General features: G+C 42.8%; 1 protein-coding gene across 1 annotated transcript; it reads right to left on the bottom strand.

The window, feature by feature from the left end:
* Nucleotides 1–345: 345 nt before the first annotated feature.
* On the bottom strand, nt 346–25183 carry OPRD1 (opioid receptor delta 1). The gene is made up of 3 exons (XM_081961689.1): nt 24774–25183; nt 3618–3967; nt 346–1145 (listed from the first exon to the last, which is right to left on the bottom strand). The coding sequence occupies exons 1-3, from the start codon at nt 25145–25147 to the stop codon at nt 613–615; spliced, it is 1257 nt and encodes a 418-aa protein (XP_081817815.1). The 5' UTR covers nt 25148–25183; the 3' UTR covers nt 346–612.
* Between the last annotated feature and the right edge of the window lie 940 nt (nt 25184–26123).

Below are 26123 nucleotides of genomic sequence, written 5' to 3'. Positions count from 1 at the left end.
CACTGGTGAGAGAAGGGAGGAAGAAGCCTTCAACCAGAGATTGATTGGTAAAGCTAAAATGAAAAATATCTGCAGGGAAGCAGAAACGGAAGCTGCGAGTTCTTCAAATCATGTGAAGGCATTGATTTTAGAGATCCATAATTGTATATGTACACATGGGCATGAATGGGCACGCATACCCAGCATTCACTTAATGCCTCTTTGAGACTTCATCCCAAAAAACATATATATAAAGATTTCCTAAGAAATTTGCAGCCATCGAACAATTGACCAACGGAGACCATTTTGTGGAACAGAAATTTGGCTTGTCATCGGTCGAGGGGGGGGGGGAACCCAACCTAGTGTGTCTTTCCCCAAATATGTGGTCCTCCAGGTATGTTGGAAGTGCTCAATAAGAATTTGGAGAACTGTAGTCCCCATGCATCAGCTTGGAGAGGGATGTCCTAAATAACTCTGAAAAGTTCACCAGATTTGTGGTGGTGCCTTTTCCTGAATGGCTCCTGACATCAGTTCAGGCTAGAATTCTGTGGTGGTGACCTGGGTGACTTCAGAGTACAGTTCTTCCCCTTTGCCTTCTCTGCTGAAGCCTCTTTTGTGGCTGTCCATATCTAGTCATGCCGACTTATGAAGACCTTCTGAGGGGGTGCAGGTAGAAACACGTTCTCGGGTGCTGTTTCGGGCCCGGCTAAAGCTGTTTTGCTCCATCCGTGATCGGAACGGGAGGCAGAACTCCCTAAAACATCTCTTGAAGTTTTCATCCAAGAAAGCATAAAGGACCGGGTTGAGGCTGCTGTTAGTGTAGCCCAGGGCGATACAAAAATGCAGGCTGGCCATGACATAAGGGTTCTTCTTGTCAATGCCAACCAGGGTCCAAACAATGACAAAGATCTGGATTGGAGTCCAGCAGATGATGAAGGCGGCGACCACAATGAGTACCATGCGTGTAATACGGCGCAGGTTGCGGTCCTTCTCCTTGGAGCCTGAGAGGAGACGGACATTCTTCAAGCGGAGAATCATGAGCCCATAGCAGATGGTGATGACCAAGATGGGGACCAAGAAAGCAAAGATGAAAACACAGATCTTGGTGACCGTGTCCCAGTAAATTTGAGGTTCAGGAAACTGAAGGAGACAGATTGTAATGCCACCTGCATGAAAGGAAGAAGAGTACAAAGATGAGAGATGAACAAACAGCAGTACCATAGCTCAGTGGCCAACAATATTGCTATTCATTTGCACATAGGAAGACATCACTGCATGGTGCTTTTGACCACAACCCCATCGGCAATGACTAATGGCTATGTTGATGGGAGTTTGGGAGTATGTTGTTGTTCAGACACTAAACTGTGTCCAATTCTTCACAACCCCATGGGCCACAGCACACACCAGCCCTCTGATCCTGTCCTCCACTGTCTCAGTTTGTCCAAATCCACATTCGTTGTGTTGACGACACTAGTTAGCTATCTCATCTTCTGCCTTCCCCTTCCCCTTCTGCCTTCCATGTTTCCCAACATTGGGAGTATATTCCTAGTCCATTAAGTGACCTTTATTTGCTGGCAGGACACAATTCAGGATGAGTGGGCCAGTTAAAACAACAACCATGCTTGTCTTCTCAGCCACTATAAAAGAGGTTAGAAGGCCAGTGCCACCTTCCAGATTCTTTCTTTTTCAAATAGCTGGGAAGGGAGATGGGCACCCTCTCACAATTTCGGCTGTTTTTTTCATTCCTCCTTATGGATGCAGAGTCGGAGACAGTACAAAGCAAACCAGTCATAGAGATAGAGTGCCTAGAGCAAGCCTTGTTTTCACAGGGCTTCACAGAGCTTCTCTAGGACTTCACAGGGCTTCTCTAGGACTTTGTCTCAGTTGACAAAGCTTCAGAGATAGCTACCTATCAGGTTAGTACCTTGTATGGGATCAGGGAGATACCCAATTAGCCCCACATCAGCTTGGGTCTCTTTATCGCTACTTTTTCTGCTGGATTAATTGACTGGGGTTTGGAGTTTGTATGGTTTTCTTATCCCTACCCCACAATATGTTGTGTGAACAGGATTCATGAATGAACGTAGAATTCTTGATATAATTTCCAAGCCAGTACAGGTAGTCCTCAGCTTTACAAGCGCAAAATTTATGTTGTTAAATGAGAAATGTTTGAGTTTTGCCCCATTTTACGTCCCTTTGTGCCACCTTTGTTCACCAGTGGTGAAATTATTTTTTTTTTACTACTGGTTCTGTGGGCGTGGCTTGGTGGGCATGGTGTGGCTTGGTGGGCGTGGCTTGGTAGGCATGGCAGGGGAAGGATACTGCAAAATCTCCATTCCCTCCCCACTCAGGGGCCAGCCAGAGGTGGTATTTGCTGGTTCTCTGTACTCAAATTTTCCGCTACCAGTTCTCCAGAACCTGTTCAGAACCTGCTGGATTTCACCCCTGAGTGAACCCCTGCAGCTGTTAAATTACTAATACGGCTGTTAAGTGAATCTGGTTTCCTCATTGGCTTTGCTTATCAGGAGGTTATAACAGGCAATCCCATGACCCCAGGACCCTTTAACCATAATCAATGTGAGTCAGTTGCCAAGCATCCCAATGCAAATTACGTAACCATGGGGATGCTGGAACGGTCATAAGTGTGAAAAATAGTCATGAGTCACTTTTTTCAGTGATGTTGTAACTTTGAATGGTCACTAAATGAACCGTTGCAAGCTGAGGACTACTTGTACATGAAAGGGGCATTATTTACAAGCCCATCTTTTTATCAAAATACGAACATTCCTTCCTAAGCCCCATAAGTAAGCCTGCTTCCTATATAATGGAATCACCCCTGAGAAATTAACTGAATAGCAATAGACTTATATACCGCTTCACAGCGCTCTACAGCCCTCTCTAAGCAGTTTACAGAGTCAGCATAATTGCCCCCAACAATCTGGGTCCTCATTTTACCGACCTCGGAAGGATGGGAGGCTGAGTCCGGTGAGATTCGAACTGCCAAATTGCAGGCAGCCAGCAGTCAGCAGAAGGAGTCTACAGTACTGCACTCTGACCACTGCACCACCGCAGCTCATAGAATAGAACCATGATGGCGAAGCTATGGCATGTGTGTCGCAGGTGGCACGCAGTGCCTCTCTGTGGGTATTCCAGCCGTTGCCCCAGCTCAGTTCTACCATGCATGCGTCTGCGCCTCCCTCCGGCCAGCTGGTCTTCGGGTCTCTACCGCGCAAGTGCAAGGGGCGAGGCCTTCCCCAATCTCCAGAGGTGCCCCTCCCCACCAGCGCGCCCTACCTTTCTCCTCCATTTCTGCTGCCCACACCGACCTGGAAACCAAAACAGGGAATGGAAGGGGGGCCAGGGCGCATGTGCGTGCAGGGGGGGGGCGCTCACATTGCATTTTGCGGATTGGGGCATGCACACACGCACGGGTGCACACATGCACACACTTTGGGCACTTGGCACCAAAAAGGTTAACCATCCCTGGTTTAGAAGTTCCATGGCTACTACACGACAGAAAAAAAATCCTTGCACCCCAAAGGTCTGTATCAATTTATCCATGGGAACCACAGCCTAATCATTGCCCAGACTGGGTGGTCTTCGGGGAAGGGACTGGAATGGAATGACAGACCACTTGCCTTGGGATTTAGTGACAGCCATGACCATGATCGGCACCCCAACCACAGAGGAGAGAACCCAGATGCAAACATTGATTAACTTCGCTTTAGCCGGAGTCCGGAAATCCAAGGCCTTGACAGGGTGGCAAACGGCAATGTACCGGTCTACGCTCATCATGGTGAGGGTGAAGATGCTGGTGAACATATTGTAGTAGTCAATGGAGAGGACGACTTTGCAAAGCAGTTCCCCAAAAGGCCAGGTCTCCATCAGGTACTTAGCGCTCTGGAAGGGCAGAGTACTGGTGGCCAAGGCATCTGCCAGGGCTAAGTTGAAGATATAGATGTTGGTGGCAGTTTTCAACTTGGTGTATCTACAGGGAAGAGATAAGGAGAGTGAGATGAATTGCAAGTTACACTGGATCTCATTCTTTGCAAAAAGAATATATATACATACATTCTTATTAAATCAGCAAAAACAACATGAGGTAAAACAGAATAGTTTTGATTGAAGTCAAGTGACAGGGAAAAAAATGCTTCTCCTGAATCTTTTCCTGGTATCAGGGCTCAGTTAATGGCTAGAAGATTAGAGTCTATGAAGAACGGTCTCAGGAACTGAGCAGGGCTAGTCTAGTGAAGAGAAGGACCAGGGGAGACATGAGAGCAGTCTTCCAATGTTTGAGGGGCTGCCACAGAGAGGAAGGGGTCAAGCTATTTTCCAAGGGACCTGAAGGCCAGACAAGGAATAATGGATGGAAATTGAACAAGGAGAGATTCAACCTGGAAATAAGGAGAAATTTTCTGACAGTGAGAGCAATCAACCAATGGAACAGAAGTCGCCTTTGGAAGTTATGGGAACATTGTCACTGGAATCATTCAAGAAAAGACTAGACTGCCATTTGTCAGAGATGGTGTAGGTCTGCTTGGGTGGGGGAATTGGACTGGATGACCTACAAGGTTCCTTCCAACTCTGTTAATCTGTAATAGTCTAGTTTGGTGGACATAATCTGAAGGGTAGCACAGGAATGCCGAGAATGTAAACATGGATCTGTTTCTAACAGAGAATGTGAAGGCAAGAGATGAGAAGAAATTCAAGCCGCCTTATCAGAGAGGGCCATGCTGAAGGACAACAGGAAGAGTTTAAGTCCTTACTAGCTATAAATTCTGAGGTACCTTTCCTGCTTGCAGAGAAATTGTCAACTATCATAAATGACTGCTATTTCCTAGGACAGTGTTTCTCAAACTTGGCGACTTTAAGTCCTGTGGACTTCAACTCCCAGAATCCCCCAGCCAGCATAGCTGGCTGGGGAATTCTGGGAGTTGAAGTCCACAGGACTTAAAGTCGCCAAGTTTGAGAAACACTGTCCTAGGATATCTTCCAGATACATGTTCTAGTTTTGGTTTTCCTTGTTCCTCTGACAGCCTGATACCCACCTTACCTAAATAGCTTCTTCGCCAAATACCCAAATACCCTTGCTTGCTTCTTCACCATTATCCACGTCTCCTTTCTTCTGTGCCATCTCCCATCTAGTAGTATTTGATGTGCATGTCATTTACTGTATTTGGTACCCAGGCTCATTTCCTTGTGCTTTTAATCAGTTGATTTTAAAAAAAGGGAAACCATGCATTTAATGTAGATCTGGATTTCTGAAAACAATTGCTACCAAGCTGCTTTCCATTGAGGACCTATATACTGCATGAGTCAAAAGAGAGAGTTGTGAAAATATCCATAGACCCTTCACATCCTGGACATAAATTGTTTCAACTTCTACCCTCAAAAAGATGCTATAGGGCACTGTACCCCAGAACAACTAGACACAAGGACAGTTTTCCCCCCAATGCCATCACTCTGCTTAACAACTAATTCCCACAACACTGTCAATAATTTACTAAGACTGTATTACTATTATTCTTCTCTTCCTTCCTAGTATCTATCTCTCCACACTTACGACTATAACCATGTTGCTTGTATCTTTCAATGTACATTGTTTTATTTGTTTCCTAGTATGATTTGATAGCTTATTAGTAACCTTTACTATCGCTGTGTTGTATCCTTTTTATTCTTGATGGATGTATTTTATTCTTATGTACACTGAGAGTATATGCATCAAAGACAAATTCCTTGTGTGTTCCATCACACTTGGCCAATAAAGAACTCTTTTCGATTCTGTTCTGTTCTATTCTATTCTATTTTCTATTCTATTCTATTCTATTCTTCTTTATGTACACTGAGAGCCTATGCACCAAAGACAAATTCCTTGTGTGTCCAATCACACTTGGCCAATAAAGAATTTTATTCTATTCTGAAGAATGTAAGCAGCAAAAGATGCTTCATCCAGGGTTGTGTCATTGTTTATATGGTGCTGTCATCCATCCTTCCTGTTCCTGAAAACATTCTATCTCTCGAGCAAGAGATTCTGTTTTTACAGCTGATTTTCAGTCTGTTGTAGGATACCTTTTTATGTTGACTATATTGCTGTAAGGAGGCAGAGTCTCCTGTTGTTTTTACTGCCGATGTTCAACTTCTTTAGGTCATCATCCCACAGCCACCTTTGCAGATCCTTGATCTGAGAAAGCGCCATTAGAGGAGCCAACACAGGACTACTAAACCCTTTGTTGGGGGGGGGGGGAATCATTATTTTCTACCGCTTTCTTTATTTATTTCACTATTGTGCCAGATTTGCTTTCGGAAATCTCTCCAGTCACCCTGGGGGAAAAAAACTGACCACCTGAATAAATCCACAGCTGTGTGTGAAGTTTCAAAACATGTCACAAACTAGGCATAAATGTCATGGGCTGACAAATCGCAACTGCCCTACATCTCTGTGCCTGTTAGAGAGTAAAAAATTCAGGAAGGAGAACGGGAAGAAAATCATTATTGAGTGGGAGAAGAAAAAGGGAAAGGGATTTTTCAATTATTTGTCTTCGATCTGTTGGTGCTTTTCCTTTTTAAAACCTGCCTTTCATTTAATGCTGGCCGGATGCCCTCCCTGATGCCTACATGAAGTTCACAGCAGACAATTACAGCGGCAGCAGCAGAAAGAGAAATATCTGCTGCAACCTAGGATCGAACTCACCACCTCCTGTGAGGTGAGAGCTCTTCTTCTAGGCCACCATGCCGCTCAGTAGACTATATAAATAAAGGTTATAATAATTAGGTGAAAATGTTGCAGCAATAATACTGTCAATAAAAAGCCTGAGAAAATGAAAAGAATGCTGCCAAAAAGATCTTGGGAAAGAATTCAACAGGTGGAGGCCACCAGGGAAAAGACAGTGACCGCACTCACCTGTATGGCCACCCTCACCTACAGGGGTTTGCAAGAGTTGCATTGGGAAGGTTTCTGATGTTAAAATTGGCTACTTGAGGCTTCTAGAAATCTCAACTCAATGTGGAGCCATTCTGGAGGTTGTTCTTGGTTTGGTTTGGAGAAGGACCGCTTCAAGAATTTTTGGAATCAACAGTTATGAGAGTTCAACGGTTCATCCTGAAAAATTTTTGCGTGCCGAATTGGTAGTAATGAAGAGCTGGGTCCAGTGCCTAACGAGTGAATGCGCGGAAGGCAGAGGAGAGGAGAGCAATGGAAATCCGTGGGCCGGTCCTTGGGAAGGAACAGCCACCGCTGCTAGATCTAAGGATAAAAGGCAGGGGGCAGAGAAGAATAGATATGGCAGACAACTATTCATATCCCAACCAGACGGACTTGTTAGCCTGTAGTGAGAGAGAAACGTTTTGCTGGGTCTGCTGGAGCTCCTAATAAAGGAATGTTTGAGTTCACTTCAGAGGGTTTATTTGGGGAGCTGGATCAGAACAACATTGTTCCCACTCAAAAATAACATCTGAGGACGTATTCCCTACTTCTTCCATAAAACTAAAGGCTCCCTGGCCCTTAACAGATCATGCCAGGTCCATTGTGGAAATAAAATCTATATCACCATAGCGAAATCTCTCTCTTGAAATACATTGATCAAATCCTATCACATTTCCGGCTGCACATAAAATGCCACTAAAAACGCCTTTTGCCACCATCAGAGAATCTTACTGCCAAGAAATGCAGGAAAAGAACGAGAAAAATACCTTTAAGCCATCATAATCGAAGCACGTCCTTTAGAGATGATGTGTCACCCTGATTTTGATCTATGGCTAGCAGGCTTCTATAAAACAGCAGTGATTTACTGGCTGCGTTTTGGCCTGAAATCTCTGGTGGTGCTGTGGGGGTGAGGATATGGCATAGTATTGTTTATATGGAATGGAGGAATAAGTGGGGATAACAGATGCCCATAAATACACATTGGTAGGAGCCGCAAGAGGAATTGGGGCTGTAATGCTTTGTCCATCTCTTCTACGCTTCCTATTAAATCTTGAAAGCAGTGATGGGATTCAATTTTTTTTTACTACCGGTTCTGTGGGTGTGGCTTGGTGGGCGTGGCTTGGTAGGCATGGCAGGGGAAGGATACTGCAAAATCCTCATTCAATCCGATCAGCTGGGACTCGGGAGGCAGCAAATAGATGTGGGCGTGGCCAGCCAGAGGTGGTACTTGCCGGTTCTCTGAACTACTCAAAATTTCCACTACTGGTTCTCCAGAACCGGTCAGAACTGGCTGAATACCACCTCTGCTTGAAGGAATATCTGCCAAAGGGTTGGATGAATGGCAGATAGTTCTGCATCTGCTTTCCCAACCCCATCTCTCCCCCAAAAGATATTCATCCTCCAAAGGGAGAACCAACAAAGACGCAGGTCTGCATCCAATTTGAAAATGTTGGGGTAGATGTTTCTGAAAGATTCACTCCATATAGGAGTAAAACACCTCCTGTTATGAGGGTGGGGGGTGGATGGGAAAAACATAACCTAGTGGTTCATGAGTGTTTTGTCTGCTGTTGCCCAGACTAACTACCGATAAGTAGTTTCAGGTCAGAATGCCTGGAAAAGCAGATTATCTACTAATTCTAACTTTGCATGTAGATTTCAGCACTAGAATAACATTATACCTTGTGTATGTAACTTTCATTTTTTTTTCCTTTCTCCAAAGCAGGTATAGATAAATGTTTTTATTGGACAATCATTAGGCTGCAGTTTCCATAACTTTATTTTAGCGATAGCTAAACATGAGCTTTGTGCTAGTATTCTAACTGCGGTTATTTTTTCGTAGTTTGTAGAATGGAGTGGTTGTGACCTTTCACCCTTCTAACATGAATTGGTGCTGGTCAGGGGCTGAACTAAAGATTTTGCCTTGTCTTGTCTTGCTTGCTTCTGCTACTGAGCACTTCATTTTTATGGTAGATAGCTTTCTCCCATATCCTTGGCCTCCCAAATTTTTAGTTTACTGGTTCTGATGCATCCTCAACTCTTCTTGCGTATGTGTTCACCATGGAACCCTTGGGTGGCAGCTAGAGATTTGAAAAGACACAACTGAGACTTCACTGAGATTTTCACTAGTGATGTAAAAAGTCATCACTGAGACTTTGGAAAGAGTGAAGAGAAGAGTAATAAGATGATTAGGGGACTGGAGGCTAAAACATATTAAGAATAGTTGCAGGAATTGAGTATGTCTAGTCTAGTGAAAAGGGTTATTAGGGTTGACATGATAGCAATGTTCCAATATTGAGGAGCTGCCACCAAAGAAGAGGGAGTCAATTTATTTTCCAAAGCACCAGAAGGCAAGAGAATGGATGGAAACTAAGCAAGGAGACAAGCAACCTAGAACTAAGAAGAAGCTTTCTGACATTGAGGACAATCAACCAATGGAATAGTTTGCCTTCAAAAGTTGTGAATGCTCCATCACTGGGGGCCTTTAAGAAGAGACTGAACAGCCATTTATCTGAAATGGTATAAGATCTCCTGCTTGAACAGGGGGTTGGACTAGAAGACCTCCAAGGTTCCTTCCAATTCTGATGTTCTGTGTATGCTCTTAGGAGGAAAATAATCCATTCAGATATTCGGAAAAAAATGTTTGGGTTCACACAATGGAGCTAAAGAAGATGTTCTAAGTGTGTTTAAAGAATCTGGAGACATCAGATGAAATGGAATATGAAATAGCAATAGCACTTAGAGTCATATACAGCTTCGCAGTGCTTTGCAGCCCTCTCTAGACAGTTTACAGAGTCAGCCCCCAACAATCTGGGTCCTCCTTTTACCAATCTTGGAAGGATGGAAGGCTGAGTCAACCTCGAGGCAGTCAGGATCGAAAGCCTGGCAATGGGCAGAGTTAGCCTCCAATACTGCATTCTAACTACAATACCACAATACCATTTGTATTGCGCTACCACAGTACAAATGGGACATACCAGATGAGGCCATAACTCACTACCTGGCTTCTATCTTCCAGATTTTGTTACAGTTTGCTTTATCAGTCAACTCCTTTAATAAACCTGTTTTGATATTTAAATAGGGGTTTTTTTTTAAAAAAAGAACTTATATTTATTCTTTGGGAGATGAGTTGACTGACTTAAGCTTTGCTATATTTGGAAAGTTACTTCCCCGTAGTTCATCAATCCCCTGACTTTGCTTTTTGTTTAAATGTTTCCCTTGTTTTCACTGTTTTGCAGAAGGAAGCATCTTCCTACAGTGAGACTTCTGCTGTTAAAGAACAGAAGTGCATTTTTTGCACTCACTGTATATATTTCATAAGCTGTCAAAAGAGAGAGAGAGAGAGAGAGAGAGAGAGAGAGAGAGAGAGAGAGAGAGAGAGAGAGAGAGAGAGAGAGAGAGAAGGCCAATCAATACTCAGAGCTTAAATGGTGAAAGGATTGAAACGATACTGATCTTCTGTAGGATAAATCAAGTGGAGAAGATAAAGAGGAAGTCGGGAAGATAAATAAAAGATGAGTAAATCTCTCTTTTTTTTAAAAAAAAAAGAAGAAGATTTGTGACTGTAACCTAATTTTACTTGTTCTCATGAATATGCTCATTAAATTGATGTGCCGAAGGAATGCTGGCCTTTTCAGCAGCAGGAAAGTTTCTCTGAGAGCAGGGTATATTATCTTAGTCACCTAACTTTTGCATTACCTGGCTTATTTCAATAATATATTCAAACTTGGGAAAATATAAAAACGTTTCTGTTGAAAACTTCCCTACCGTTCCTGAGATATTGGCAATTCGGGGAGCATCCTCCCTTCTCCCTCAAACAGCCTAATCATGGTGGAGCATATTCTATGACTCTGAGATGGTGCCCAGAGGGTTAGGAGAGGACAGCAGTATAAAATCTCATGAAAAAGGATGTGATAAACCAACGGCAACCTGAACAGAACATTGAACACTGATGTTCTGACCTAGGCTTCCCCAAACCACGAAGCAGACTCCTGGTCCTGACAAAAAAAAAAAAAACCTTTTTATTAATTTCCTGTCTCATTCACATCCAGCAAAGTCTTTCAAGGGAGGATTTACAGTCACGGACCTTCTCTGGCATAGAGAGCTGCCAGGCCGATATCTGCAGAACTTGGCAAGGAGCCTCGGAGAGTCACGAACCAATGAATTGAACTAATTGTCTCCTGCAAACTCCACTCCCCTTTCGCTCCTCTTTTATTTCCTCTGGGAGGGGCCATTCAGCGTCCACCTGTGACCTTACTCCCAAGTCCACCCCTGTTCCTTAGTTTTTCCCTGCATCTGGCAACTCTGTGCATGAGCACACTGGGAACAGGCTCCAGCTGTTCGTCTGCCTCACTGATGTCTGACTCTGAAGGCAGCTGATAACTGGTGTGGGGGGGGTGTAAAGTTCACAGCATGCTAGCATTCCTGGTTTTTAGGTCAGCACCTTCACCACTGTACTAAATGTACCTTTTCCTCCCCAGCTGAATTCATGATAGATTAAAACAATAAAACCTGGAACACTTAAGTAGCTGGAGTTGTCCTTCCCTGTGACAGAAGATCCATCTTAGCCCTAAAGAAAACTAGGAGCTTGTATTCATTTCAGGATTGACAGGTTACTCATCTTTCCAAGGTTAGAGTACTTTCATCATGTCCCTTTATCAGTCTGTCACTTTCTTAAAAAACAACAACAACAACAACGCATAAGCATCATTTTGCACGTTTCCCGTAACCGGCACATAGTAAAACCTTCTTTTTAATGTAAAGAATCTTTGACTGTACCTTTTCCCTACATAAAGGTAAAGTTTACCCCGGACATGCATGCTAGTCGTTCCCAACTCTAGGGGGGGGGGGTGTCATCTCCGTTTCAAAGCCGAAGAGCTAGCACTGTCCGAAGATGTCTCCGTGGTCATGTGGCCGGCATGACTAAACGTTGAAGGCGCACGGGACCTTCCCACCAAAGTGGTCCCTATTTCTCTACTTGCATTTATACATGCCTTCGAATTGCTAGGCTGGCAAAAGCTGGGACAAGTAACGGGAGCTCATTCCGTTATGCGGTGCTAGGGATTCAAACCGCCAACCTTTCTGATTGACAAGCTCAGGACCTTAGCCATTGAGCCACCGCATCCCTATATACATACGCTTTATACACTGGTTTTCTGTAAGGAAATGCATTGTTTGAATTCCTCAATTTCTCTCTTGATTACATTTCTTAGCTCAACCATTTTTGACTGGAACGTGGCATTTGTAAACTTTGGGAAACCGTGCATATTTCAAAGTCTAGCACAGTTCAGTCCATGGGCAAGCCTGGGGGGGATAGGATCCCAATGGGGATAAGCTTTAAATGAGTCCACTTCTAGGCAGATGGTTTGCCTCCAATCACATGGGGTAGGACAAAGGCTTCTAGCATCCCTTTGCTAAGGCTTTCAGCAATCAACGTCCAATTGCCACTTGGAGGATTAATAGTATGACACACCCACTCACACTAGAAGAGAATTCGTTTCTATCCACAATGATATGCAGAGAAGGCACTGTTGAATCACAGGCTGTCGGTTCCAACAGCTGTGTACGGATCAAGCCCTCCTTTTTTCTCTTTTCTTTCGCGCACTCTGAATCTTATTTCCCTTAATCTTTTGTTTCACAGCAGGCTGTGCATTTTGGAGGGTTTGTGGCTAGAAGAGAATGAATGAAAATAACTTTAAAACGGGAGTGTCCAACCTTGGGCAATTCTAAGACTTGCGGACTTCAACTCTCAACATGCTGGCTGGGGAATTCTGGGAGTGGAAGTCCGCAAGTTTTAAACTTGCCAAGGTTGGACACCCCTGCTTTAGGTCCTTGTTGTTGGATATTTTTTAATTTGCCTTTCAGGTTTCTTAGTAGGAAAGATGGCCCCTATTTCTCCCACATGTATGTGTAGAGAGAGAGAGAGAGAGAGAGAGAGGGAGGGAGGGAGGGAGGGAGGGAGGGAGGGAGGGAGGGAGAGAGAGAGAGAGAGAGAGAGAGAGAGGGAGAGAGAGAGAGAGAATGATTTCTGGGGAAAGACAGATAAGCACATTGCTCCAAACACAGCTAATTTATGCATTTCAATTGCTTCCTGAGCTAAGAAAATTAGTGCTGGGAAGCACCAGGGCATTCTCAGTTAAGAAGCACTGGGAGATAAGAGTCTATGAATAGCAAGGATAAAAGAGATTACATGCATATACAGTAAGCAAGATATCATGCTATTGCCTTTCAGGGTAAGCAACAGTTATATAAAGCACAGCGAAACAGTCAGAAACAGTAAACCAAAAATTGTAAAGGCATGAGATAAGAGAAAATGAAAGAGAGACATTCAAATATAATCTATGCCCACATCATCCTCTCTTCTTTCACCTCTTAATGTCTCTGCAAGCCATTCTTGCTTTTCCCCACAGCATTGCCCTTTTTTTCCCTGTCAACTTTACCTATCAACTTGGTAGGTTTCTTAATCTTCCTCTTTCTCTTGACCCATTCAGAATGACAGAATAACAGAGTTAGAAGGGACCTTAGAGGACTTCTAGTCCAACCCCCTGCTCAAGCAGGAGACTCTATACTATTCTAGACAAATCACTGTCCAGCCTCTTCTTAAAAGCCTCCAGTGATGGAGCACCCATGATGTTTGAAGGCCAACTGTTCCACTGGTAGATGGTTCTCACTGTGAAGAAATTTCTCCTTAGTTCTAAAAATGAAGCACTCGGTAGCAAAAGCATACAAGGTGTGGCAAAATCTTAAAGAGTTCAGCCACGGACCATTCTTCTTATATTTTAGCCTCCCGTCCCCATATCATCTTTGCTGCTCTTCTCTGCACTCTTTCTAGAGTCTCAACATCTTTTTTATAATATGGCAATCAAACCTGGATGCAATTTCAATTTCCAATAGGTATTCAAGATGGACAGTGATGACCCACATGGTGGCTGAGCAGCTAAGACGCTGAGCTTGTCGATCAAAAAGGTCGGCAGTTTGGCGGTTCGAATCCCTAGCGCCGCGTAACGGAGTGAGCTCCCCTTACGTGTCCCAGCTTCTGCCAGCCTAACAGTTTGAAAGCACATAAAAAATGCAAGTAGAAAAATAGGGACCACCTTTGGGGGAAGGTAACAGCCTTCTGTCCACCTTTGGCGTTGAGTCATGCCAACCACATGACCACGGAGATGTCTTCGGACAGTGCTGGCTCTTTGGCTTTGAAACGGAGATGAGCACCGCCCCCCCAGAGTTGGAAACGACTAGCACATATGGGCAAAGGGAACCTTTACCTTTACCTTAGCGGGTGTGTCTGTGAGTTTGTGTATGTAGCATGTGTATATGTGTGTTTGTATGTATACACTTTTAAAAGCAGGCAACATAATTTTATTTTTAATGTGTGCCAGTGTGTCCTCAGTAAAAAATGACAATAAGGGTTATTTAGCTAGTATTCCAAGTGTGGTTTACCAAGGCATTATAAAGTAGTATTAACACTGTCGGGGAGAAAAAATGAAGTCAGATAGGAGCCAAATTCAGCATTCCACAGAAATGCCCGAAGCTTCCTTGGTCAATATTCCCAGACCAAGTCTGAAATAATGAAGTTGAGCTGATGTTAAATCTTTAGCTATAAGGAGCCTTTCTATCTCTGCTTGAGGGTAGACAGTAGTTGAGCCTCAGGAGTAAAATTTCAGTAGGCCTTGAAAAGCTGTAGGCTCCTTTAGAGCTGAACTGCAAAATTTAACTCATCAAAGCTACAGAGCTCCTTCCAAACCCTAAACTGCGGCCCTTGAGACTTTCAAAAATTCTTAACAAATGATATTTGAATGTGCCAGGAAAAATATTTAAACGAATCACCACAGAATAATCACATTTACTATACTGATTTTAATCAGATGCAAGTTGAAGTGAAATTATATTTTGTTCTGGTGCCATTCATGATTTTTGTGGGGGAGTGTAGCCCAATGAGATCCTATGCCGTGTCATTCAAACAGGAATGGAATTCAGCCGGTTCGTACTGGTTCATGTGAACTGGATGCTAATTTTACATCTGGTTTGCCAAAGCGGTAATTGCAAGGACTGGCTGGCCCCTCCCACCCTGCTCCGCCCCTCCCAGGAGTCTCCACGTGGCCCATTCTGGATGCCAAGTAAGTGCAGGGCCTGCGTGGAGGCTCTGGGAGGGAACCGTCCCCCCCTGAAGTTCCAGATGTCCAGAAACTATCCTGTTTTCACCCTCCCTGAGGCTCAAGGAAACCCTTCAGACCCTGGGGAGGGTGAAAACGCCCCCTTCCCAGTGGTGCAGGAGGCAGAGAAGGCCACGCCCACCATGGTAACAGCACCCAGCAACTGGGCAGAGAAGCGGTTGCTAAAAATTTTCAATCCCACCCCTGCACTCAAACACCCAATGCAGCTTTCAATCAAGGAAAAGTCACAATGTGATTTTATATGGATTGATATCATCCAAAAAGCTTGTTTTGTCTTAACAGTTGTGGAAAGCTTAGCTTCTTCTACCTTTAGGATATTTGCCACAATCTGAACAATACTTCAAAGAAGTGGAGAAAAAAAATGGGGAAAATTCAAGATACCGCCAACTTTATGAGTAGAATTCTTGGTTCTTTTCCAATTGAGTGATGTAGCTTCTTACGATTTAAAAAAAAATGCAACTATAATTTCTTCAATAATATCATTACGGGTTTATTGGATCGCCCAGAATAAAGTTTCAAAAAGGACGGACGATTTATGGTCTTGATGGGAAAAGTTTGAAGGTCTTTCAAATCACATGATTTGGTCTTGTTCTGTTCTAACTTTGCTTTGGAAATATTCCAAACCAGACACAAACGCATCCTTTCCTAACCTCTCTTAGAAGAATTAGGAAATGCCTACAGTTGTTTGATCATCTAAATGACACCTCCCTTGTTTTACACATATCAAGACATCAGTGTGCAGTTAGAAAAATGGAAAGGAAATACTGCTGCACTTTGTGACTGAAAACCCGGTCACGTCTAGGATTTATCCTGGAGCAAATCGTTTGGATTCCACATCCAGTTCTCACCATGCACATGAAATAAAAATGCCTCATTGATTTTATTTTGCAATGCTCATTTTAATTTCTCAGGGAGAAGGGAAAGGAAGGGATGGAAAATACAAGAAAGGAAGAGTGCTGGAGTTCCATTCTTTGGCAGATTTTACCTACCTTCCTTTTTGACTGCTGCGATTTCAGCAGGTGTTATCCAAACCAAAGTAGACATAAAAGCCAAAAAAACACCTGCTTGTTCAATACAAAACTGCAGTTCTCAGGATTTGTAAAGAGTTGATGATCTGGATATGTTCCAGGACCTCGGGTGGGGAGGTTAAATGGCCTGTTGAAAGGTTTCTATTAATGGTTCTGCTTGATGATTGCACAGCCATTTGTCTGAAGTGGTATAGGGCTATGATGGCGAACCTATGGCACGCATGCCACAGGTGGCACATGGAGCCATATTTGATGGCCCGCCAGCCATCAGCATTTTTGCCCTTCTGAAGGGCCAGGGGAGGCCACTTTTGCCTTTCCTAAGCTTCAGGAAAGTCTCCGGAGGCTGGGAAGGATAAAAAACGCCCCCAACGGGACAACCAGAAGCTCGTTCCCAAACTTCCCGTTGGGGCCGTTTTTCTCCCTCCCCAGACTTCAGGAAAGCCTCCGGAGGGTTTTTTGCACACCATAAGAAAAAGGTTCGCCATCATTGGTATAGGGTTTCCTGCCTGAGCAGGGGGTTGGACTAGAAGACCTCCAAGGTCCCTTCCAACTCTGCTATTCTATTCTTGTTAAGGAATATAATTTAAAGCTTTGTAATTGATGGTGATGGATCGTGGCTTCTCCCTGAAAGTATACCTCTGAATAAGCAAAAGTAAACCCGAAGCAAGATCTAATAAAAAAATTTTTAATATAAAAGAAAGTAAAAATACAAACTTGCTAACTGAATTAATTACATCTTGGCAAGAGCTATGTGCCTGCCTCCTTTGGCAGGTGAACAGAAGATCAGAAGAGAAAGTTAAGGAGGAATGTGAAAGTGCATGCGCAGTCAATCATTTGCAGATAAGAACTGTGACCTGCTCAGTAAATCTTCAGCGCAGCTAGCAAACCAATTACCGCAGTGACAATTCTATTCTATTCTATTCTATACTATTCTATTCTATACTATTCTATTCTATTCTATGCTATGCTATGCTATGCTATGCTATTCACCATTGTACAGTTTTATTTCTAAAGCTCCTAATTACTGTTTTTGAAATTGTTTTGCATGTTGTTAGCTATCTAGAGTTTCCATATAACTCAATTAAAAATAAATAAAAAGTTGAATTCTGCTGTCAGACCCCAATCTATTACTGCTGCCGGTAAATGCAGGGAATAGGCAAACTCACTTTCACCAAAGTTCTTTGCAAGGTTGTATTTTGAAAAAAGGAAAAAAGGATGATGGTGGGGGGACAAAATTCTGAAGATTCAAGGAACATTTAGCTGCCTCTGATGCCAGCAATTCTCCCAATACCAATGAGCTTCAAGCAGCCATACCCTTGGAAGCAATGAAAATTCAAATTCATAATAGTGGAAAAATTGTGCTGAAAGGTCATACCCCTGACTGTTCCATCACAGATTATTTTCCTATTATTTTTATTGCACTCTGTTTAACAAATAACATCAGGCAACTACATTAACGTTACATAACCCCAGGTTCCATATAAAGAAAAAAATATATAGAAAATACAGAAAAAAAACTACTACAGTATAAAGGAACTGGAACCACACATATAGGTATGTAAGGTACAAGTACTCCTTGACTTACGATCACAATTGAGCCCAAAACCTATGTTGCTAAGCGAGACAGCTGTTAAGTGAGTTTTGTCCCATGTTATGATCTTTCTTGCCACATTTGTTAAGCGAATCAGTGAAGTTATAGAGCCAAGGTGGTGCAGTGGTTAGGGTGCAGTACTGCAGGCTCCTTCTGCTGCCTGCTGGCTGCCTGCAATTTGGCAGTTCAAATCACACCAGGTTCAAGGTTGACTCAGCCTTCCATCCTCCCGAAGTGGATAAAATGAGGACCCAGATTGTTGGGGGCAATAAGCTGACTCTGTAAACCGCTTAGAGAGGGCTGTAAAACACTGTGAAGCTGTATATAAGTCTAAGTGCTATTGGAATTTCTCCCTTCCTTTCCTTGGCCCTGGTGGTGCAGTGGTTAGAATGCAGTACTGCAGGATGACTCTGCTCACTGCCAGCAGTTCGATTCTCACAGGTTTAAAGTTGGCTCAGCCTTCCATCCTTCCGATGGGGGTAAAATGAGGACCCAGATTGGGGGCAAGAGGCTGACTCTGTAAACCGCTTACAGAGGGCTTTAAAGCATTGTGAAGCAGTATAGAAGTCTAAGTGCCATTGCTATTGCTAGTTGTTAATTAGTAACACGGTTGTTAAGTGAATCTGTCTTCCCCGCTGACTTTGCTTGTCAGAAGGTCGCAAAAGGGGATCACATGACCCTGGGACACTGTAATTGTCATAAATATATGAGTCAGACGTCAAATGTCTGATTTTTGATCACGTGGCCATGGGGATGCTGCAACAGTTTGGAGGTCTCTATGCTATCCTTACATACATGGTATTTATTACCATTATTTTTGCTTGAAAGCAGAACAGTTATTTTTCTTTCTTTTTGCTTGGCATATAACTATGAGTAAAAAGTACATTAATACTCTTAATAATTCTTCTTCTTCTTAATAATAGCAACGCAGCAGAGGGGTGAAAGAGCCGCATGGGGCTGTGAAGCTCTGGGTTACTGACACCCGCCCGAAGGGAACCGGGGCCTCACACGATGAAATATTATACAATAATAAATCTTTACTAGCCATATGTTCTTTAGATGTATTTAACGTCTTTGATTCTTTGAAACTACCATTTTAAAATAGAAATATTAAGTACATTTAAATTTGGGGCTGGTTTTGGTACAATGATTGAATATATATATTAATACCATGGCAAATGGTAGACTAAGCACCCTCTGTAATAATGCTGAGCCTATTGCCCCCAACTTCTCACCGTCCTACAGCTTGGCTTTGGTGTCTGTTTAGCAGAAAACAGAGGACATTCCTTGTGGCGATACCCCATGTCAGAATGGTACCTTCCCCAAAGAAATCTGCCTAAGATTCCCTTGGTCCCTGTGTAGTTAAGACAGTTTATTGATGACTGGTTGATGGCTTGTTTCCTTTGCCAGTGTTTATTTAGGTTGGCTTTAGCAATAACTTTTCATTATTTGGATGTGACTGCTTTATTATTGCTGCTATCTGCTCTGTGATTTTGATGAACCGCCAAATATAAATAGAATTATACTGAGGAGAAGCAGCTGCTTTCTGAACCAAGCAGAGTCTCTAATCTGCTTTCTAAACCTGCTCCGCTTAGAACAGGTCAAAGATATGAAAGTCACGGGTAGAAGGCTAATTATTGTCAAGCTACCTGAAAGCAAGATGGCAATGATGCAAATTTGGAAGTTTGATTCATTGGACACCCTGAACCACGGTACCTTGTGGTGCCACAACCCTGTTTCCATGCACAATTATAGAAACCCTCAGTCATTGGCAGCTTGTCATACATTTCTGGATTTGGCCTTTTGATGTTTAATGAAATGGAATTTTCTGCCTAAGTGTTTTCTGTCACTAATTACTAAGATGCTAATTTATTTACATGAGCAAGGAAGTGAGAGAGTGCACATCGGCAAGGGGGGGAAAATGCAACGGAAGATTCAGATCTGTACATGATTGGCATACTTAATCTATTTATATAATAAGACATCTCCAAAAAGTTGCTCTTGGTTTTGATTTTTTTTAATACAAAGGGAGTGTAATTCAATATGCAGGGAATTATTATGTGCACTGCTTTGAACGAATACTGGTTGCCCTCGTTTTACAACAGTTCATTCAGTGACAGTGTTATGGCCCACCATTGGCCAGCAGAGCTGGCAGCAGATTTAGACAGTGAGGAGGTTGGGGCCAGTCCTGGAGTCTGGGGAAGGCTCTGATGAGGGCTCTGTGTCGGAGGCAGAGATGGGGCCAGAGCCGTATGCCAGTTATCAGCTGCCTTCGGAGTCAGACATCAGTGAGGCAGACAAACAGCTGGAACCTGTTCCCAGTGTGCGCACGTGCAGAGTTGCCAGACGAAGGGAACAGTTAAAGAACAGGGGTCAACTTGGGAGTAAGGCCACAGGTGGATGATGAATGGCCCCTCCCAGGGGAAATAAAAGAGGAGCGAAAGGGGAGTGGAGTTTGCAGGAGACAATTAGTTTGATTAATCAGTTTGTGACTCTCCCAGACTCCTTGCCAGGTTTTGCTGACATCAGCCTGGCAACTCTCCAAGCCAGATAAGGTCTGTGACTGTAACTCCTCCCTTGAAAGACTTTGTTGGTTTTGAATGAGCAGAATTCACAGTAAATTAATAAAAGGGTTTTTTGTCATGACAAGGAGTTTGCTTCATGCTCTCGGGAAGCCTCGGTCAGAACAGACAGTTCAAACTTACAATGGCACTGGAAAAAATGACTTTGGACTGTTTTTCACACTTATGACCATGATCATGTGACCAAAATTCAGATGCTTGGCAACTGACTCATATTTATGCTGGTTGCAGTGTGCCGGGATCATGCGATTACCATTTGCAACCTTCTGACAAGCAGAGTAAATGGAGAAGCCAAATTCACTCAACAACTGAGTCACTAATTTCTCTGGCAGAAGCACTGCAGGCCAGTCCCTTGCTGTTTCCAGGGTGGCCCTGTGGGCCAGATCTAAGTACCCCACAGGGTGGATCCAGCCCCCGGGCCTTGTGTTTGACACCCCTGAGGTAAAGTAATGTACCAGTCACTGTACCTGCCAGACTGTTTCTTACGGCAATCAGGGACCAGCTTATGTTGATTGTTTTCCAAGATCATCTAACGGCTTCCAATCCATAAACTCTCTATAAAATCTCCAAAAGTCACTAGATGAAGTATTTTTTTTTTAGAACTGGTGCCTCAGCTTGGTGTTGGGTTTTTTTTTAATTGTTCTTTTCCTCATCATTTTTCCTTCACTGGCCATTCTGGAAAGAGTCCCAACTCATTGAAAGCTGAAACTTAATTGGTGATGGAGGGACCTTCCAGTTTTATGATTCCAGGTCTAAGTTCCCATCTTAGCAACCAAACAAATTTAGTTAGGGTTAGGGTTGCGCATCAGTCTGCCTCAAAGGCAAAATATGACTGTGCTGTGCAATTCTAAGAGTAGACACGTTGTGTTAATTCCTGACGGGTGCTACGTGAACATCCAGCCATGGTACAAGTCTTATTTTGCCTTTCAAATCAATTGTTCCAAGCTGTTACATGTGTATGTTTCTGTGGCTGACTTCAGAACATGGTAGTTTTGTCAGGAGGGGAAACAAAGTTTGCAAGATAATTTGGCTTCAAATGAACTATGAAGAGATCAACATTAGCAGTTCAGCTTGGAAAAGAAAATGACAACACGATGTGTTAATCTCTTGGCATTTCACAGCCAAAGGAACAAACCAAGGTTTGTAAACTTTTGTAAACTGTATCAGGCACAGCAGTTAAAGTAATGTGGTTAATAATTTAGGCAAACTCTTGCATAGACATTCAGCAAGGCTACCAGCTCTGAGATGCAACAATCCAGAGTTAGTTTTTCTGCCTCTCCATCCTTGGTGCTCTGAATTTGGTTGTTTTCTTGCAGATGTTTCAATACCAGACTAGATAACATCATCACTTTTAGAAGGGAGTGGGGTTTGCTATTATTTTATATAATAGTGTATTGCTCTGTCAGTGTGGTTCTAGACTGCATAAACAGAGGGATAGAATCAAGATCACGTGAAGTGTTAATACCACTTTATAATGTCTTGGTAAGGCCACACTTGGAATACGGCATTCAGTTTTGGTCACCACAATATTAAAAAGATGTTGAGACTCTGGAAAGAGTGCAGAGAAGAGCAACAAAGATGATTAGGGGACTGGAGACTAAAACATATGAAGAATGGTTGCAGGAACTGGGAATGTCTAGTTTAATGAAAAGAAGGACTAGGGGAGACATGATAGCAATCTTCCAATATCTCAGGGGCTGCCACAAAGAAAAGGGAGTCAAGCTATTCTCCAAAGCACCTGAGGGCAGGACAAGAAGCAATGGGTGGAAAGTAATTAAGGAGAGAAGCAACTTAGAACTGAGGAGATATTTCCCAACAGTGAGAGCAATTAATCAGTGGAACAGCTTGCCTCTAGACGTTGTGAATGCCCCAACACTGGAAGTCTTTAAGAAGATGTTGGATAGCTATTTGTCTGAAACGGTATAGGGTTTCCTGCCTAAGCAGGGAGTTGGACTAGAAGACCTCCAAGGTCCCTTCCAACTCTGCAATTGTATTATTGTATTGTATTAGGTAGGAATGGACTTGATGGTTCCTAAGCTGTTGTTTGATAGTTTATCTGAGTTGGTAGCTCCTTGACTGGAGTATTGTTTACTTTTTGTATTCCAATCTAACGACAATGAAACAATAGCCTAATCAAGGAACCACTAGTTGAGCAATGAAACATCTGCAAGAAAACAATCAAGTTCAGAGAGCACCAATGACCACATAGATCAATCCTGAGCCTTTTTTGGGGGGCATCTCTTTGAAGTTATCTAATTGTTATCCAGATTTCTGCAGAAATCTTCCATCTTCTGAAATAACTAAACCCTACTAGGAGAGGCTAGTATTTTGGTCTTAATCAAGGAGAGGCAGGTTGCAAATCTTGAAATCAATTATACCAAATCTGCTAGAAATTACTTATCAATAGTTACGTATGGTTTTTTTTTGCACTTCATGACCAATTCGCACCAAGAGTTTTTTCAGAATATTTGATACCGCGGCTCCCATTGGCGAAAATCAGCATCGAGCTATCAGACCTCACAAGTCTAGGACAACATTGGAAATTGTATAAAGGCTGGCAAACAGTGAAGGAATTTTCTGGGGAAGGTTTGCCAATGCTAACAGATGGAATATTTTCATTCAGTCAACCTAAATGTTCTTTGTGATTGCTCCATGTTATTATACTTACATAAACTACTTTCCTATTCTATTGTATCACTTCAGTCAACCATTGGGAAGCGAAATGAGAAAATGTGGTGGTGGTGGTGGGGGGAATGTTGGTAGACACAAATTACACTCTTGCGGTATTCTACTCCAGAAACAGGCTTTTTGGTATCCTGAACCCAAAATACAATTTCCTTGGCATGCCAACTTCCGAGTCTCCTGGGTTCAGGGACACTGCATATGAGTGATGACTTTGCCACTGCTTTGTCTTTGCCAAGTAGAGGGAGGAAGCAGGAATCTGTTGATGGGTTTTTGAATTGCTTGCATGAAAGCAAACCATTTCTCTGCTTTGCATGACTCAGAAACAACAAAGGAAGAAGGGGGGGAAAGCCCACATTGGCACTCTTTCCTCAAATTAATGTGTGAATGCTGACTCACACAGCCTCCGAAGTGAGCAGCCCAGTTCACAAAATGGGGCCTGTTTGTTTGCATAATATGCCCATTTGAAACAAAACGATGCTATGAGAGGTCAGTGCTTTGCTTGGCTAGACCTAAGCAGAGGTTACAGCATTTGAGTTTTAAAAAAAAGCGGTGGAAGGAGGGAAGTGGAAATGCAATTCCTGAGCAACTTTCTCGTCGCACTTCTGGGCACAAAAATCAAGGGGCTATCACTCTGTTTATGATTCCCAGATTTAGACTCTGCATTTCTAGACTGAAAAGAGACTCAATGGTAGACTCGTAGTTGGTAATTGTCAGGATGAAAAATATTTCTCTATTGGGACCAATGGCTGGAATGCAGGTTCATTAGACCTAAATCAAAGTGATTGCAGAAGTTTTTAATGACCCCCCAGGGATCTGAATTTATTGGATAAGATTCCATGTCACCATTATCTGTTCTACTGGCACTACTACCTCCAGCAGAGATATATCAGGCATTTGGGAAATTTATCCGTACATTAAAAAAAATGACCTCTCATAAGCCAAGTTATGAAATATTCTTTCCCTCTCCCCCAACCAAATATCTTTCAGGTATGAGGGACTACAGTTTCCATAATTTCGAGGCAGCCTAACATTCTTGGACTTGTAGTCCAATATATTCGAAGGAAGCTATGCTGAGGACAACATGCTAACAAAGCACATATTGTTTGAGACGTGCTGATGTTTATCTGCACGGTATCTGTTTGTTTGACATGTTAAACCCCCCTTGCATTTCCAGAAAAATTGGTATCTCACATACAGGCACATACATGTCTCTCTCGATAGATGAATTGAAAGAAAATGATGTCTTTCATCTCCACAAACTGACGGGGAATGTATCTTAGGGTTTGTTCTGCCTGATCAAGATACCCCTGTTTGAAAAGTCATTGCATTTTTGTAGCTGATACATCCACGGCAATTTGCTAAAACCATAATAATAGCAACATAGGATACACCTTCATTTTGCAGCTAAAAATGCATGCAGTCAAGCACATCATTTCTTGAGTCACAAAACCCACATTTGTAATGTTCCATTTCTAGCCTAACTTCCACATGGTAGTGCACTGCTGAATGCCCAGATAGGGTTCTAAATTTCCTTCATCAACTTCAAACAATCGCTCTATTTCCACTCAGTGCAGAATCAGCATTCTTTTTAATCCCGGTTATTAAGTCATTTGGCATGCAAGTGACATTTATTTCACTCTTTCACACAGACTGCATTACATTACAAGTTTATGTCCCAAGTTCATGCTTCACATAGTTCTCCCAGTCTCTCTACACATCTACTTCATGCCTTCTTTCTTTCCAATGACCCTTGTGGCATCCAGCCAAGCCACATAGATGCAAAACTTCTTGTTATTTTGGAACCTTTTTTCTTACCTGACAATGCCATACATTACCAGGATATTCCCCAAAAGTCCCACCACACATACGACGGAATACAGGGCGGTGATAGCAATAGCGATGACGATTGAAGTAGTATTTTTCATTGGCAATTGATTTGTGGCATTAGAAGTTGTGAGAGAACTTGAGCTAAAGTCCTGGAAGGTGCTGTTGTAAAATATTTCAGCACCGGGTATGGTGGACAGCTCCATGATTCCAGGTGGCTCCAGAGTCCAGTTTGTGGTAGGACGAAAGGATCGGGAAGGCTTGCAGTCCAAAGGCTTCGTGGGAGCTGTCCAGTTTTTGTGGTGCTGAAAAGAACCAGCTCTTCTCCTCTTGGATAGGCTCACTCTTTCCCTTGCAAAGCACATTCAAATAAACCCAAAACTTCAAATCAGAGAGAAAGGGGGTACTGGGCAGCCAAGGCAGAAGTAGGAGCTCTCAAAAGCAGTTGCACTAGCTGGTGGAATCTGACATCTATTCTAGCAGTTCTTCTGTATATACCCAGCAACACACTGCCTCCCTCCTTTATCTGCTGCCAAGCAGCTGAGCACAGGAAACTGAATTTGCAAGCTCTCCTAATGATGGTGATTTCTTATTTTAAAAAAAGATGGGGGGGGGGAAACCTGACATCTCTCTTGGACACTGGAAACAATGTACAAGATGCAGATGAAAGGAAGGAAGCAGTCAATCACAGTCTTTAAGGGTTGTTATGGAGAGAATTCTTCCCATTGCTTTAAATGCTGTCTCCTTGGCTAATGTGTTTTTAGGGAGTTATTGATGCTATTATGGAAGTGGGTCTCTACGCGCGCACACACACAATATTGTTGCCGGTAGAGACAGCTATTAAAGATTGTTAATTGTGTTTAAATGGAGGTAAGAGATGGGAAGACAGAGGGAGAGAGAAACGTTCCTATAACTGATCATGGCATAACCCAATAACATCGGATAGCTTTCATTTTTTTTCTTTCTTTTTTCCAAGCTAGTTGTGAATCAAGGATACATAGGTAACCTGTTCCTAGAAAAGTAGAGATCTTGCTAGCATCACCTCACAGGTATCAAGATCACAAACAACTCAAAAGGCATTCATCATTCATCTCTGTCACAATTCTTTGATTCTGAAGACGTGACAAAGCTTTAGCTGATGTCTAAGAGAAGTAGCATGATTGCTTCTTGAAAAATGGTATGAAAAGGCCATAGCTTAGCATCATTCTTGCAACCTCAGGAAAGGTAGGGAATGATCCTGCCCTTACTGAAGTTTTGGAGGTCTGATGTTACTCCCTGGATGGGCTTTTAATGTTCTATACAGTATCAGGATTTTCCTAAATGATAACTCGTTGAACAAAT

Source organism: Natrix helvetica (assembly GCF_964273705.1).
Source record: "Natrix helvetica genome assembly, chromosome: 9".
Lineage (NCBI taxonomy): Eukaryota > Metazoa > Chordata > Lepidosauria > Squamata > Natricidae > Natrix > Natrix helvetica.
Note: the sequence above shows the minus strand (reverse complement) of the source record. Positions and strands in the feature narration are given on the sequence as shown.

Excerpts from the sequence above, each read along its gene's own strand:
- OPRD1 (XM_081961689.1), bottom strand. The coding sequence starts at position 25,147 with ATGTGCTTTGCAAGGGAAAGAGTGAGCCTATCCAAGAGGAGAAGAGCT. Across the intron at positions 3,968-24,773 it reads GTAATGTATGGCATTGTCAG|ATACACCAAGTTGAAAACTG; the intron begins GTAAGAAAAAAG and ends TCTTCCCTGTAG. Across the intron at positions 1,146-3,617 it reads GGCTGTCACTAAATCCCAAG|GTGGCATTACAATCTGTCTC; the intron begins GCAAGTGGTCTG and ends CCTTTCATGCAG.